This window comes from Eulemur rufifrons, chromosome 1, assembly GCF_041146395.1.
Source record: "Eulemur rufifrons isolate Redbay chromosome 1, OSU_ERuf_1, whole genome shotgun sequence".
Classification (NCBI taxonomy): Eukaryota; Metazoa; Chordata; class Mammalia; order Primates; family Lemuridae; genus Eulemur; species Eulemur rufifrons.
Window position 1 is genome coordinate 56,487,150 of NC_090983.1, and position 14,393 is coordinate 56,501,542.

The 14,393-nt window shown below is 35.5% G+C and overlaps 1 protein-coding gene across 1 annotated transcript in view; it reads right to left on the reverse strand.

The window, feature by feature from the left end:
• Nucleotides 1-14,393, reverse strand: part of UBR3 (ubiquitin protein ligase E3 component n-recognin 3) — a 182,101-nt gene that overhangs the window by 146,862 nt on the left and 20,846 nt on the right. Inside the window, exon 2 of the mRNA XM_069494206.1 lies at nucleotides 3,327-3,466. Within this exon, the coding sequence (XP_069350307.1) occupies nucleotides 3,327-3,466 (140 nt within the window). The remainder of the gene's footprint in view (nucleotides 1-3,326; nucleotides 3,467-14,393) is intronic.

Sequence of the window (14,393 nt, forward strand, 5' to 3'; positions counted from 1 at the left end):
CACCCAGCCTACGGTAGACCTGCTCAGGGATTTAGTCCTCTGAAAAAAAGTAGATAAGAAAAAGAGATGACCTCCTAAGATATCCAGCATTTAATTTGTATAAGAAGCACTCGATCTGAGAGTCCTACACTTCCACATATATAAACGCAATCATAAGATCACTGCAAAATACGGTAGTATTTAAGACAAAGTTAAGATTATGCCCTAAAATAAAACAAGATAGACTTCAAATATATTGACAGTAGTGTTAAGAATATTAGGACAAAATTATGTCAGCTCTAAATTTAAATCTATATAGCAAATAACCCATTCCCTATATTATTCCAAAAATATAGATTCATGTTAGCTGAAGGACAAAAGCAACCAAAAAGATAATTGTTTTCATAAATATGAAAAATCTTATTAAAAAAATACCAGGCAAGGCCGGGCACAGTGGCTCACGCCTGTAATCCTAGCACTCTGGGAGGCCAAGGCGGGAGGATCACTCAAGGTCAGGAGTTCAAGACCAGCCTGAGCAAGAGCGACACCCCGTCTCTACTAAAAATAGAAAGAAATGACCTGGACAGCTAAAAACATATATAGAAAAAAATTAGCCAGGCATGGTGGCACATGCCTGTAGTCCCAGCTACTTAGGAGGCTGAGGCAGGAGGATTGCTTAAGCCAGGAGTTTGAGGTTGCTGTGAGCTAGGCTGATGCCATGGCACTCTAGCCCAGGCAACAGAGCGAGACTCTGTCTCAAAAAAAAAAAAAAAAAAATACCAAGCAAGATATGCTTAATAGAGCTGGAGGGAGAGATAGGAAACTTAAGATAGCAACTGAGAAAGAATATTAAAGATGAAAAGAAGAGATGTTTTAGAGAGGACTAAAAGGAAGGAAATGAATAGAGAGATTTAGAGCTTAGCCATAATTGGTCAAAAAAAAGAATACCTGTAAGGGAGCTAAAAGTGGGCCTATATGCCAAGGTAAGGGGACATCAATTTCATTCAATATTTATTCAGCATCTAAAAACCTTACTTTCTCAGTGGAAAGCTAATGCTGTATATTATTAATGTTTATATTCTCCCCAATGGCTTATATTGTAACACAGTAGATATTTAATTAATGTTTATTCTTGGTTTCCAAGGGATCTGACATGAGCTCTAACACTGACCTAACGACTGTAGGGTGAAATAAGAAAGAGATCTCAAAGCAACTTTGAAACTACAAGATCTTTGAGTTTCCATCCCCTTGGATTAGATCATTACAAGTCCTTTCTTTAATTTTAAACAGTGATCTCTATACAAAGTAAAACAGTATTTTTCCTTTTTTGTACAAATTAATGAGAAGTGGTAATATAAAGAAGAAAATTTCATGAACCTATATTCATGAGCTCATCTTCAGACAAAAAATGCTTCCATTCATTTCTTCATATTTTCAGATAGTAACATATAATTATCAAAGCTATGTACTTATGTAATCTACCTTTGATAACTGAATGTCACCAAAGAAAAAAATAAATGTAATATACTTTTATGTGAAGTGGCCGGGTACAGTGAATCACACCTGTAATCCTAGCACTCTAGGAGGCCAAGGTGGGAGGATTACTTAAAGTGAGGAGTTCAAGACCAGCCTGAGCAAGAGCAAGACCCCCATCTCTATCAAAAATAGAAAAAAATGCCGGGCATGGTGGCGGGTGCCTTTAGTCCCAGCTACTCAGGAGGCTGAGGCAGGAGGATTGCTTGAGCCCACAAGTTTGAGGCTGCAGTGAGCTATGATGACACCACTGCATTCTACCCAGGGTGACGGAGCAAGACCCTGTCTCAAAAAAAAATTAAAAATTAAAAAATAAATAAACTTTTGTGTGATGTATTCTTTGATTAAGCTAATGATAAATTTTAAGGTTCTCATAACAAATGATATCTACCTTATTACTTTTCTGAAATTAGCCACTTGTAATACAAAATGTAAATTCTCAAAGTGTGTTGACTAGTTCCTGAGAAATAATGCAGAAGGCAATTTCAATAACTAAGTTGGTATCTGTTTTCTTCATTCCAAAGACATACTATTTGGAACTAAATCAAAATGATATTTTTCTGTATTTTAAGATATATACTCTGAGAGAAATAATACTTAACAAAGGATTGTATGTTCTTCCTTAAAATGTACAAATAAGGAAGCATAATAGTTTGGTAAAAATAAAAATAACAAGATATTTTTAGAAGTGATGGAGATGTTATATAATATTCCCTTACACTTTAAGGATAGAAATAGAAGATAAAAATGTGTGCCATAGCTTCAAATCGAATACAAGATTATTTATTTAAAAAGCTAAAAGTGGCCGGGCGTGGTGGCTCAAGCCTGTAATCCTAGCACTCTGGGAGTCCGAGGCAGGAGGATTGCTTGAGGTCAGGAGTTTGAAACCAGCCTAAACAAGAGACCTCGGTCTCTACCAAAAATAAGAAAAATGAGCCAGGCATGGTAGTTACTTTAACCTCATAAAATGATTACTCCCAGCTATTTGGGAGGCTGAGGCAGGAGGATCAGTTGAGCCCAGGAGTTTGAGGTTGCTGTGAGCTACATGGACGCCACAGCACTCTAGCCTGGGCAACAGAGTGAGACTCTGTCTCAATAAAACAGAAAAAGAAAGGTAAAAGTTATCAGAAGTTAATAAATTCACTTCATACTACTTCATAAATTGATATCCATAATTCACAATGTCAAACTGAGAACTTTAATAAATACCTAAATCTAGATATTCAACTGAATGAAGTATATTAATCAACATTTTGACTAAATTTTAAAAGGTTAGAAGAAACCTTGTAGTTTCCTTTCTCTTTTTACAGTGTTATGAATGGGTGATGCTTACACCCATTCATTCTACCACAATGTGGAAGTAATTTGATCCTAAGTTGTTATGTAATACATATGGAGGGAAATAAAAATATACATATGGCTCTACCAAAAAGATGGGTAAAATAGTTTATCTTCTAAAAAAATCTCAGTTAAATTCAAACATTTCCAGGACTTCTCAATTCTCTCATAATATTGCCAATAAAGTTACTTTAACCACATAAAATGATTACTTTCTCATCTGCAAAAGGTCGAATAAGTTTGATCAAAAACATCTATGACCCAAAAGCAGAAAGCACCAAACTATGCCTACTCAAAGTATCTATAAGGTTATACGATTTATTTTCATCATGTTTTTATGCAGTCTATTTTATAGTCATCTCTTTTTAAATGTTAAGCAAAAAAACAATATCTGAAAAAATTCACATCATTATTAATGCTAAATTTGTGAATTGGGAACTTAAAAAGAGTACTAATATGGAGTGGATTAAACATACCTGGTTCATTATAGCCTTCTCTTAAGTACTGAATAAGACAAAAAATAAATCTTGGAAGAACAAATTCAGACATCATCAGTAAGTCTTTGGGGACACAGGGTATATTTGAACTTGATTTAATTTGATGCCTTTTGCAAAACCTGTAATACGAAAAAGAAAAAAAAATTAGTAGTGATGTCTAACCAGCCAAGAATATATTACTTCTATTTATAATATTCATAAACAGAATGCAGGTCAATATCAAAGCCAATATAATCCTCCTTTATGATTTTCAGGTATCAAGTTAAAATAATATAATTAATCAGTCTTTAAGTCAAAAATGGCACTTAGGGAGATTTTTTTCTAATAAAAGACCACACTAGTTAGGTTCCAACTAGAATGCAAGAAGAAAATCTCATTATAGGATTTTTAATTTTTTAACTGTAATTTATCATTTTCAAGTACTATTTTTATAACTTCCACCCTCTATAAACCAGTAAGCACAAATTAATCATTTCCAAAGAATTTATATTCTTTATTCCTTAACTATTTCTAACTTACTACATTAATGAGTAGATAAGTGACATAAATACTTGAAGTTTATTTAAAAAGTTTATACACTTAATTGTATGCATTCCTTTTAATTTTGTTTATACTCATTTTAAAGTATGATTGGTATACCTGAGCAAAAATGAAGTAAACTATTATATATTTATAATCCAAATAATCGAAGTTATTTTGTGACCGAACACAAAATTTCCACATTAAACAAATCAAATGCCTAGAAATAAATCGGAAGTGTACAGAAACTATTTTAGCTGAAAAATATAAAAATGAAAATATAAAAGATCTGAACAGAGAAAAACTATATTTCTAAATGGAAAGATTGATTTTATATATATTTTCTTAAAAAGACCGTTTCCCCAAACTTAATGCCATTAGATTTAAATCTCAGTGCAATTAATCAGAAACTAATTCTAAAGTTCAAATGGAAGAGAATATGTGTGAAAAATAGTAGTAAAACTTAAAAAAAAATGATGATAATAAACTGGACCTTAAAACATGGTACAAAACAATTTTAATTAAAATTCTGTGGTAATGTGATAACATCAATGGACCATAATGAAGTCCAGAAAAAGAATATGTAAATTTGTGAATTTAATATATGATAAATGTGGCATCTGAATTCAATGTGATGGGGAGAAGACTTAATAAATTGCTTTAGGACAAAATTGATTATTTAAATGCAAGAAGTAAATGTGATTTCTACTTTATACCATATGCAAAATAGATTCCATATACATTAAAAATCAAATGTGAGGGGCCAGGCGAGGTAATCCTAGCACTGAGAAGCCGAGGTGGGAGGATCACTTGAGCTCAGGAGTTCAAGACCAGCCTGAGCAAGAGTGAAATCCCATTCCTACTAAAAATATAAAAAATTAGCTGGGCATGGTGGCACACAGCTGTAGTCCTGGCTACTCAGGAGGCTGGGGAAGGAGGATGGCTTGAGCCCAGGAGTTTGAGGTTACAGTAAGCTATGATAACACCACTGCTCTATAGCCACGGTGATGGAGCTAGACACTGTCTCAAAAAAAAAAAAAAAAAAAAAGGCTTCAAAGACTCAATAATCAATCACCTATAATGTGTAAACCAATTCTAACAAACCAACTCTAAAATGCATTTTTTTTTTTTTTTTAGACAGCCAGGGAAATCTGATTATGAACTGGCTACTAGTTCATTAATTTTATTAGGTATGATAATGTAAGAAAATATTCATTATTTCATGATATTAAGGAATTATTTTGTATGGGTATGACAATAGCAGCATTGTGATTATCATTGAAAAGTGAAGTCCTTGTCTTTTACATATATATACAGAGAGAAAGAGAGAGAGAGAAATAGTTTCAAATGAACTGCTTCCCCAAGTGAAGAGGAGAAGGGCTTTCTAGACAATTGATATAGCTCCAAATTAAAACTAAGGCAAGGTGGGGCACGGAGACTCATGCCTGTAATCCTAACACTTTGGGAGGCCACGGTGGAAGGACTGCTTGAAGCCAGGAGTTCCAGTCCAGCCTGAGCAACACAGCAGAACCCTGTCTCCACAAAAAAATAGAAAAAATTAGCTGGGCATGGTGGCATACACCTACAGTCCCAGCTACTCAGGAGAATGAGGCAGGAGGATCACTTTAGCTCAAGAGTTTGAGGTTGCAATGAGCTATGATGATGCCACTGCACTCTAGCCCAGGGCAACAGAGTGACCTGTCTCAAAAACTAGCCTGGACTCTAGTCTCTAAAAAATATAAATAAAAAAGAAAAATGAGGCAGGGAATAATGTTCCCCACATTAGCAGTTCCAAGGTTATAGATGCTTTCTTCAAAGTACCCCCAATAGTTTTGCAAGATTAAGAAGGTTAAATATTCCTTCATGGGATGTTACAAAAATAACAGAATGATCAAATTAGAACTATAAAAACTGTGGATAAAATGACCTCTCTAGGCCGGGCGCGGTGGCTCACGCCTGTAATCCTAGCACTCTGGGAGGCCGAGGTGGGCGGATCGTTTGAGCTCAGGAGTTCGAGACCAGCCTGAGCAAGAGCGAGACCCCATCTCTACTAAAAATAGAAAGAAATTATATGGACAGTTAAAAATATATATAGAAAAAAATTAGCCGGGTATGGTGGTGCATGCCTGTAGTCCCAGCTACTCGGGAGGCTGAGACAGGAGGATTGCTTGAGCCCAGGAGTTTGAGGTTGCTGTGAGCTAGGCTGACGCCACGGCACTCACTCTAGCCTGGGCAACAGAGTGAGACTCTGTCTCAAAAAAAAAAAAAAAAAAATGACCTCTCTAAATTTTGTGTGACATCTTTTCAAAATTTTTCATTGAAGCACAACTAGACAGAAAGCTGCCTAAAAGTTAAGTGTGAAATTCAACGAAGTATCACAAAATGAACATACTCATGGAAACACCAATTCAAGATCAAGAAACAGAACGCTACCAGCATCCTAGAAAGTCTCCTTATGTCTCTACTGATATCCAATGTAAATGACTAAAAGCAGAATTCCTGGACACTGAGAGAAGAGAGAGGAAGCAAAAGGGGAATGGGGGTTCTGCTAGTCTATTAATATTTGCAAATTACTGAGACTTGGTAGTGGGTAGGAGGGCAAGAAGAGACCAAGCCAAATAACTAAACTACATTTTTCAAGAATTAGAAAGACATCTGAGGTAATAAAATGCCCTACAAATTAGCCTTTGACATGTACATCCCATTCCCAACTTAGCACAAACTACACACATACACATTATTTTGCATACATAATTTTAGATAATTCACAGAGATTGGCCAGGCAAGGTGGCTCATGCCTGTAATCCTTGCAATCTGGGAGGCCGAGGCTGGAGGATCACTTGAGGTCAAGAGTTTGAGAACAGCCTGAGCAAAAGCGGAGACCCTGTCTCTATTAAAAATAGAAAAAGTAGTCAGGCGTGGTGGCGTGCACCTGTAGTCCCAGCTACTCAGGAGGCTGAGGCAGGAGAATCACTTGAACCCAGGAGTTTGAGGTTGCTGTGAGCTAGGCTGACGCCACTGCACTCTAGCCCAGGTGACACAGCGAGACTGTCTCAAAAAAATAAAATAATTCACAGAGATCCCTGGAGATTCATACATCCCAGATTAAAAGCTCCCGATGATATGAGCTGTGCCCTTCATTTTACAGATGGGGAAATCTCAGAAACATTCAATGACACACTTAACTAATAAAACTGTTAAAACAGTCTCCAACCTTTTTGACACCAGGGACCAGTTTCATGGAGGACAATTTTCCCATGGACTGGGGAGAAGGCGAGATGGTTTGGGGATGATTCAAGCACATTACATTTATTGTGCAGTCAAACCTCTCTGCTACTGATAATCTGTATTTACAGCTGCTCCCCAGCACTAGTAGTCACTGCCTCAGTGCCACCTCAGATCATCAGGCATTAGATTCCTTGCTTCCTTCAGTCAGCTGCTCATCTCCTGCTGTGCGGCCCAGTTTCTAACAGGCTACAGACCAGTACCAGTCTGCAGCCTGAGGATTGGGGACCACAGTGTTAAAAGATTCTGGGAGGCCAGATGCAGTGGCTCACAAATCCTAGCAGTTTGGGAGGCCAAGCCGGGAGGATCACTTGAGGCCAGGAGTTTGAGACCAGCCTGGGCAACACAGCAACACCTCATCTCTATGAAAAAAATTTAAAAATTAGTCACATGTGGTGGCACACATCTTTAGTCCTAGCTACTCGGGAGGCTAAGACAGGAGAATCACTTAAGCCCAGGAGTTCCAAGCTGGGCAAGAGTGAAATCCTGTCTCTAAAAAACCACTAATAAAAAGAAAAAAAAAAAAAGACTCCTGGAGATCACAAAAAGCATACCATCAACATTTACAGTATCTACCTAATCTATATATTTAATATGACACCAGTAAAAATACCTGTAAGGAATAAACAAGCTGATTCTAAAGTGCATATGGAAAAGTAAGCAAGAATAGCTAAGAAAACTCTGAAAAACAAGAATAATGAAAGTAGAATAGTTTTATGAGATATTAAAACTTATTTTAAAGTTGAAATAATCAAAACAGTGTTGCATACAACAGCTTTTAAGGAGCCAACATTCTAGAGGGCAGAGACAAATAATGATAGACAATGATTATAAATACAATTAAGTAAACTACAGAGCAGAGAAAGGAGATGTCAGAAATTCGGTTCCCTATTCACCTGTTCAGTATTCCTGGGCCGTATCTCTAGATATACAATTCTACATCACTAATACATAGTGCTTAATTAAACTACAGATCCATCTCATGTCTAAAATTGTTAGATTATATAAATGGTAAGAACTAAAAGGAAAACCTTCAAATTCCATCTATGCAGACTTTTTTTTTTTTGGAGATAAGAGTCTCACTCTGTTGCCCTGAGCAGACTGCCGTGGCGTCAGCCTAGCTCACAGCAACCTCAATCTCCTGAGCTCAAACGATTCTCCTGCCTCAGCCTCCAGAGTGTCTGGGACTACTAATTTTTCTATTTTTAGTAGAGATGGGGTCTCACTCTTGCGCAGACTGGTCTTGAACTCTTTTTTTTTTTTTTTTTTTTTTGAGACAGAGTCTCACTCTGTTGCCCAGGCTAGAGTGAGTGCTGTGGCGTCAGCCTAGCTCACAGCAACCTCAAACTCCTGAGCTCAAGGGATCCTCCTGTCTCAGCCTCCTGAGTAGCTGGGACTACAGGCATGCACCACCATGCCCGGCTAATTTTTTCTATATATATTTTTAGCTGTCCATATAATTTCTTTCTATTTTTAGTAGAGATGGGGTCTCGCTCTTGCTCAGGCTGGTCTCGAACTCCTGAGCTCAAACGATTCGCCCACCTCGGCCTCCCAGAGTGCTAGGATTACAGGCGTGAGCCACCACACCTGGTCTATACAGGTTTTAGTACTATTTGGTAAGCCCTAAAGTACTAGAAAAGCAAAAGCAATACATTTATGAAAACTAAAAATTCTAAATTCAATTAGATAAGAAAATTCAATATAAGAAAACTTGAAAGTAAAAATGGAGATGTAAATCTATTAAACTATTAAGATAGTAAATATACACTGAAGGCCTGAAGAAGAAAGAAAATAATGTGGTAATCATACATAAAAAACAGATTAATAGATTAATTATTCAGGGTCCAGAAATAGAAGCAAATATATATAGAATTTAATTTATGATTAAGGCAAAATTCAAATCTATGCAGAAAACAGGGCTTAGTAAGAAAAATTGTATTGAGATAATTGGGTAAACCAGCCAAGTTGGGGTATGGGAGGAGAAATCTCCTCATACCTTACATCATGATAATAAATTCTAATGTATCAAAAACGTAAATGTAAAATGTGAAATCATTAGAGTACAAGAAGCAACTGTGAGATTTATTTAATAATCATGTAGAAGGGGCAGCTTAGGTATAACAAAATCTAGATACCATAGAAGAAAAGATTAATAAACATAAAAATTGACAACAAAAAATTTCTACGTAGAAAAAAAATGCTTGTGGGCATTTATTTATCAAAACACAAATGGGAAAAAAGGTTTGCAACTCATAACTAGTCAAAGAGCTATTTTTCATAAAACAATCCAAAAGAAAAATGAAAAAGGGAAATACCAATGGCCTTTAACATATGAAAAGATGCTCTACTTTATTCAATAAACACATTTAAACTAGGAGGGAAAAAAACTCACATTGACCAAAAAACTTGTCAAGATGAAGTAACAAGGAACAAAATTATACCCTCACCTTAAATAATGAGAAAACCAGGAAAAAACTTATGAAACAACAGTTTTTGGATCCTGAACAAGAGACAGTACAAGACTATAACCCTTAAGAAAAAGGAAACAAAAAGGTGAGCCCCATGACTGCATCAGCTTACTGCTTAGAGGCACTTTTCAGGATGTAGCAATGGGAGGAAGAACCCAAAAAGAGCCCTGTGGACTCAGTGAATTGAGAAAAGAGACTGGAATTTAGGGATGTTAAGGTAGCTAGAATTTGAAAGATTGGAAGAGAGCTTTGGAGTTCTGCTAAGAAGTCCTTTTGAGTTTTTGGCTGAGTGGGATTTTAGCTTTCATGAGCGGAAACATCCAAGACCAGGGGAAAAATAGCCACAAAGGAATGGATAGAAGAATTCCCAAGAATGACACAGGGCTGGGAATAGTTCATTTGCCCAACAGCCAGAATGGAAAAACCTGAAAATACATGGGAATCACATAGAATCTTCTGACGAGTATTGCATTAGTAGTGTAGATAAATGAGCTCAAGACTAAAGGTTGCTTTGAACCCACACTAACAGAGTTTAAAGGTAAGGACTCAGTACAAATAACATTATCTGCATTCTTAAACAAAATCCAGCACTATCTAAGGAATATAACTTAATCCACAATCAACAACATAAAGTACAGAAATTCTGGCATATAATCAAAATTTTCTAGGCATGCAAAAAAAAAAAAAAAAAAAAAAAACCAGGAAGATATGACACATAACCAGGAGAAAAATCAACCAACAGACACAGACCCAAAAATGATGGATATAATGGGACTAGCAAACCCATTTTCCCTATGTTAAAGAAGACAGAGGACAGAAATGAAAGCATAAGAGAAATGGAAAATATAAAAAAGACCCACATTAAACTTACTGAGACAAAAAATCCAGTATCAGAAATGAAGAACACACCAAATGGAATTAACAGCAAATTGACAATAGAAAGAAAAGATCAATGAATTTAATGATATAGCAATAAAAATTATCCAAAATACAGCATAGAGGCTGGAAAAGTGAACACAGCCTCGGTGACCTGTGAGAGAGTAACAAGCAGTCTTGCATTACACTGGAATCCAAAAAAAGGAGAGGAGAAACAAAACAAATATTTGAAGAATTAATGGCTCAGATTTTTCCAAATTTTCTGAAAACCATAAAATCACAGATCCAAAATACTCAACAACCCAAAGCAGAATAAACATATTTTAAAAGCCATGCCAAGGCACATCATAACCAAATTGCTGAAAAACACTGATTACAAAAAAATCTTCAAAGCAATGAGAAGTAAATGATTCATTATGTACAAAGAAACAAAGATACAAATGACAGCAGACTTTTCATAAGAAACTGCGCAAGCCAGAACAGAATGGAGAGACATATTTAAAGTACTAAAAGAAAAGTAACAAACAACCTGTAAATCTAGAATTCTGAGAAAATACTCTTCAAAACTGAGGATAAATAAAAACTTTTGAAGCCAGGCACAGTGGCTCGGAAAGTAGTCCCAGCTGCTCAGGAGGCTGAGGCAGAAGGATCCCTTGAGCTAAGGAGTTCAAATCCAGCCTAGACAACATAGTGACACTCCATCTCTGTTTAAAAAAGAAAAAAAAAAAAATACTAAAAACTTTTCAGACAAACAAAAGCTGGGAGAATTCACTGCCATCATACCTGCACTACAAGAAATATCAAAGGAAGTTTTTTAAGCAGCCTTATGGTAAACCCATGTGGCAAGAAAATGACCCTCCTGTCAACAGTCATGTGAGTGACCCATCTTACAAGTGGATCCTCCAGTCCCAAGCAAGTCTTCAGAAGACTACAGCCCCAACTAAGATTTTTTATTACAACCTCATGAGAGATGTTATTCCAGAACCACCCACCTAAGTCACTTTCAAATTCCTGGACCACAGATACTATGAAATAATAAATGTTTCAATTTTAAGCTTTTAAGTTTTGGGGTGATTTGTTACAAAGCAAAAGATAACTACTAAAAACACTATCAACCAACTATACCTATTATTTAAAAACAATAATACAACACTATGCCCTATAATAGCTAGACACTCATTCTATTGTTCATAAAATGTCTCAACAAATTTAAGAAAACTTACACAAAGTATGTTCTTAAAACATAATGGAATTAAACTGGAAATCAATAACAGAGATATCTTCAAAAAAATCCACAAAATTTGGAAATTATATAATACCGCTAAATAACACACAGGCCAAAAAAAAACTAAGACCACATTGAAATACCTTTTTTCCTATCATATGCGCAAAGACCAAAAGTTTGATGATATACTGTGATAGCCAGGTAGTAAAGCAATGGATATTCTCACTGTATTGATGGAGAGAGTAAAAACCAGCATACTATCTATGAGGATAATTTGGCAAAAGTATAAATGTACAGCCATTAGACCCAATAATTCAAGGGTGATTAGAGTCAGGATCTCCTGATTTCTAATCTTTTTCCCCATACCTTTGAAGACATTTTCTGAAATCATAGTCCGAGAAAGAATTTTCATACTATTTCCAGGTGAAAAAGACAAGGTAAAAGATATAGTTTAGCCAAAATAATAAAATTTTGTAATTCCCATCATTTCCCATCATTTCCAATGGCTTAAAGAAACAATCAGAATATCAAAATCAGTGCTGATTCAAAAATCCAGGCTGGATGATCCTTCTAATTAAATGACAATGTCTTAATGAAAATGAGAAGTTATCCTAGTTTAAAGATCTATTATAGGCCAACTAAAATATATATAGAAAAAAAATTAGCCGGGCATGGTGGCGCATGCCTGTAGTCCCAGCTACTCGGGAGGCTGAGGCAGTAGGATTGCTTAAGCCCAGGAGTTTGAGGTTGCTGTGAGCTAGGCTAACGCCACGGCACTCGCTCTAGCCAGGGCAACAAAGCGACACTCTGTCTCAAAAAAAAAAAAAATAAAGATCTATTATATATAGTATTTTAATACCAGCATTAAGGCTGAACCTCTCTAGCCTCTTCCTAATCTCAGTGCCTAATCCCTTAATATACTATAGTTTATTTTAGTCTTAAAAAAAAAAACAAAAAAATTCTTTACCTTGAGAATGTATAACTATATTAGCTTGAAATGATTTGAATTTAGAATTAAGGTGATATAAAATACTTAACAATACTTTATGTTCTATTTCATAAAGTGGATAGTGGCATATGAATGTCCATTTTACTAAAATTCTTTAAATTGTATATACATTTTATAAACTCTTTCCTGTGTATATAAATTTGTAACATAAAATACACTTAAGATTTACCAATACAGAAACTCATAATCTGAGTTAAAACCCCTACTCAATATTACTCCAAATAAACCTAAGCAAGGCATCACTTCCTATTTCCTCAATGAGAAAAAAAGGGTTAACTCTAATTATCAGTGTTAAAGTTCCAGTTTATAAAAACCTAAACCTCTTTTCTTTTAAAGTACCTAATTACAGGAAGGGTAATCGAGCACATGATGAGAAATATAATCATCAAAACTATGATAACACATTAATAGTTTCAGAGACAAAGAAGAGCACCTACCGTATAGGTTTTTTCCCATTATTGTTAAAAAAAAAATAGTTAACTATTTACCAATGTATATTCAGGGCACGTTTTTACTAGAATTTTTAAACAGTTTTCTCTTTTTCTTTCTTCTCTCCCTCATTCCTCCCACACACACATACACATACACACAAACGCATACAAAGTCACTTCATAAGCGGGGAAAAAACACATATTTACATTGTAAGAACCAGCACATCTTTGTAATTGCCACACAAAAATACCCTACTCACAGTTTATTAATGAATCCTGATCAGTAATAGATAAACAAGTCACTGGTAGACAAAATGGAAAGTCCTCAAAAAGTATCTGCCTCCTGCCTAGCTCTTCTCCATGAACCCTGTTCAGTTCCCATCCTGGGTTCCTTTCTGCAGCTAATGACAGCACCACTGTCTCAAGTGTTCATAAGTAACTTCCCCTCTTACCTTTCAAACTGGAATTCAAATAGTTAAGTGATTGTTAGTTATGTTTAAACTACCCTATGATAAGAGAAAATACATTAGTAAAGCCAAAAACACAGTTATTAAAAAATTTACATTCCTTCATTGTTTTGGTTTGGATGAGATCTCAACTAATTATTTAATTTAATAGTTTTTCATATTTGCATGTTTGCTAATAATTTTATTTGGTTGAGAAAGAACAGTAATTTCTGGATCTATAAAAATCCATGACTCAGTTACAGCACTCAATAATGTTTTCTGAAAGGGCCAGTTAGTAAATATTTTCTGCTTTGGGGACCACACAGTCTGTTGTAGCTACTACTCAATTCTGATTTTGCAGAGTGAAAGCAGCCATAGACAATAAGTAAATAAATGAATGTGGTGTGTTCCAATAAAATTTTATTTACAAAAACAAGCAGCCAACCCGTGGGCAATAGTTTGCCAACTCCATGCTCCAAAAAGATCTAAAGGATGTAGAGCCATAGAAAAAAAAAAAAACACACATACACACAAAAGTCTACCTAATCCATTAATCAAATTAATCCATTATTCCATTCATCTATTAATCAATGAGGTCAGTGCTCTTAGTTTGTGAAGAGAATGTTTAAAACACAAGTCTGAATCAATGCTTCAAATGTCTAAGGTATCTCTCAACTACAAAATGAAGAATTGGTAGTAAATTATCTTCAAGTTATGCTGCAGCATTAAAATTCTATGTGCTCATTTACAAGTAGGCAGTCTAATGCCTGGAAAGATTAAACCATGT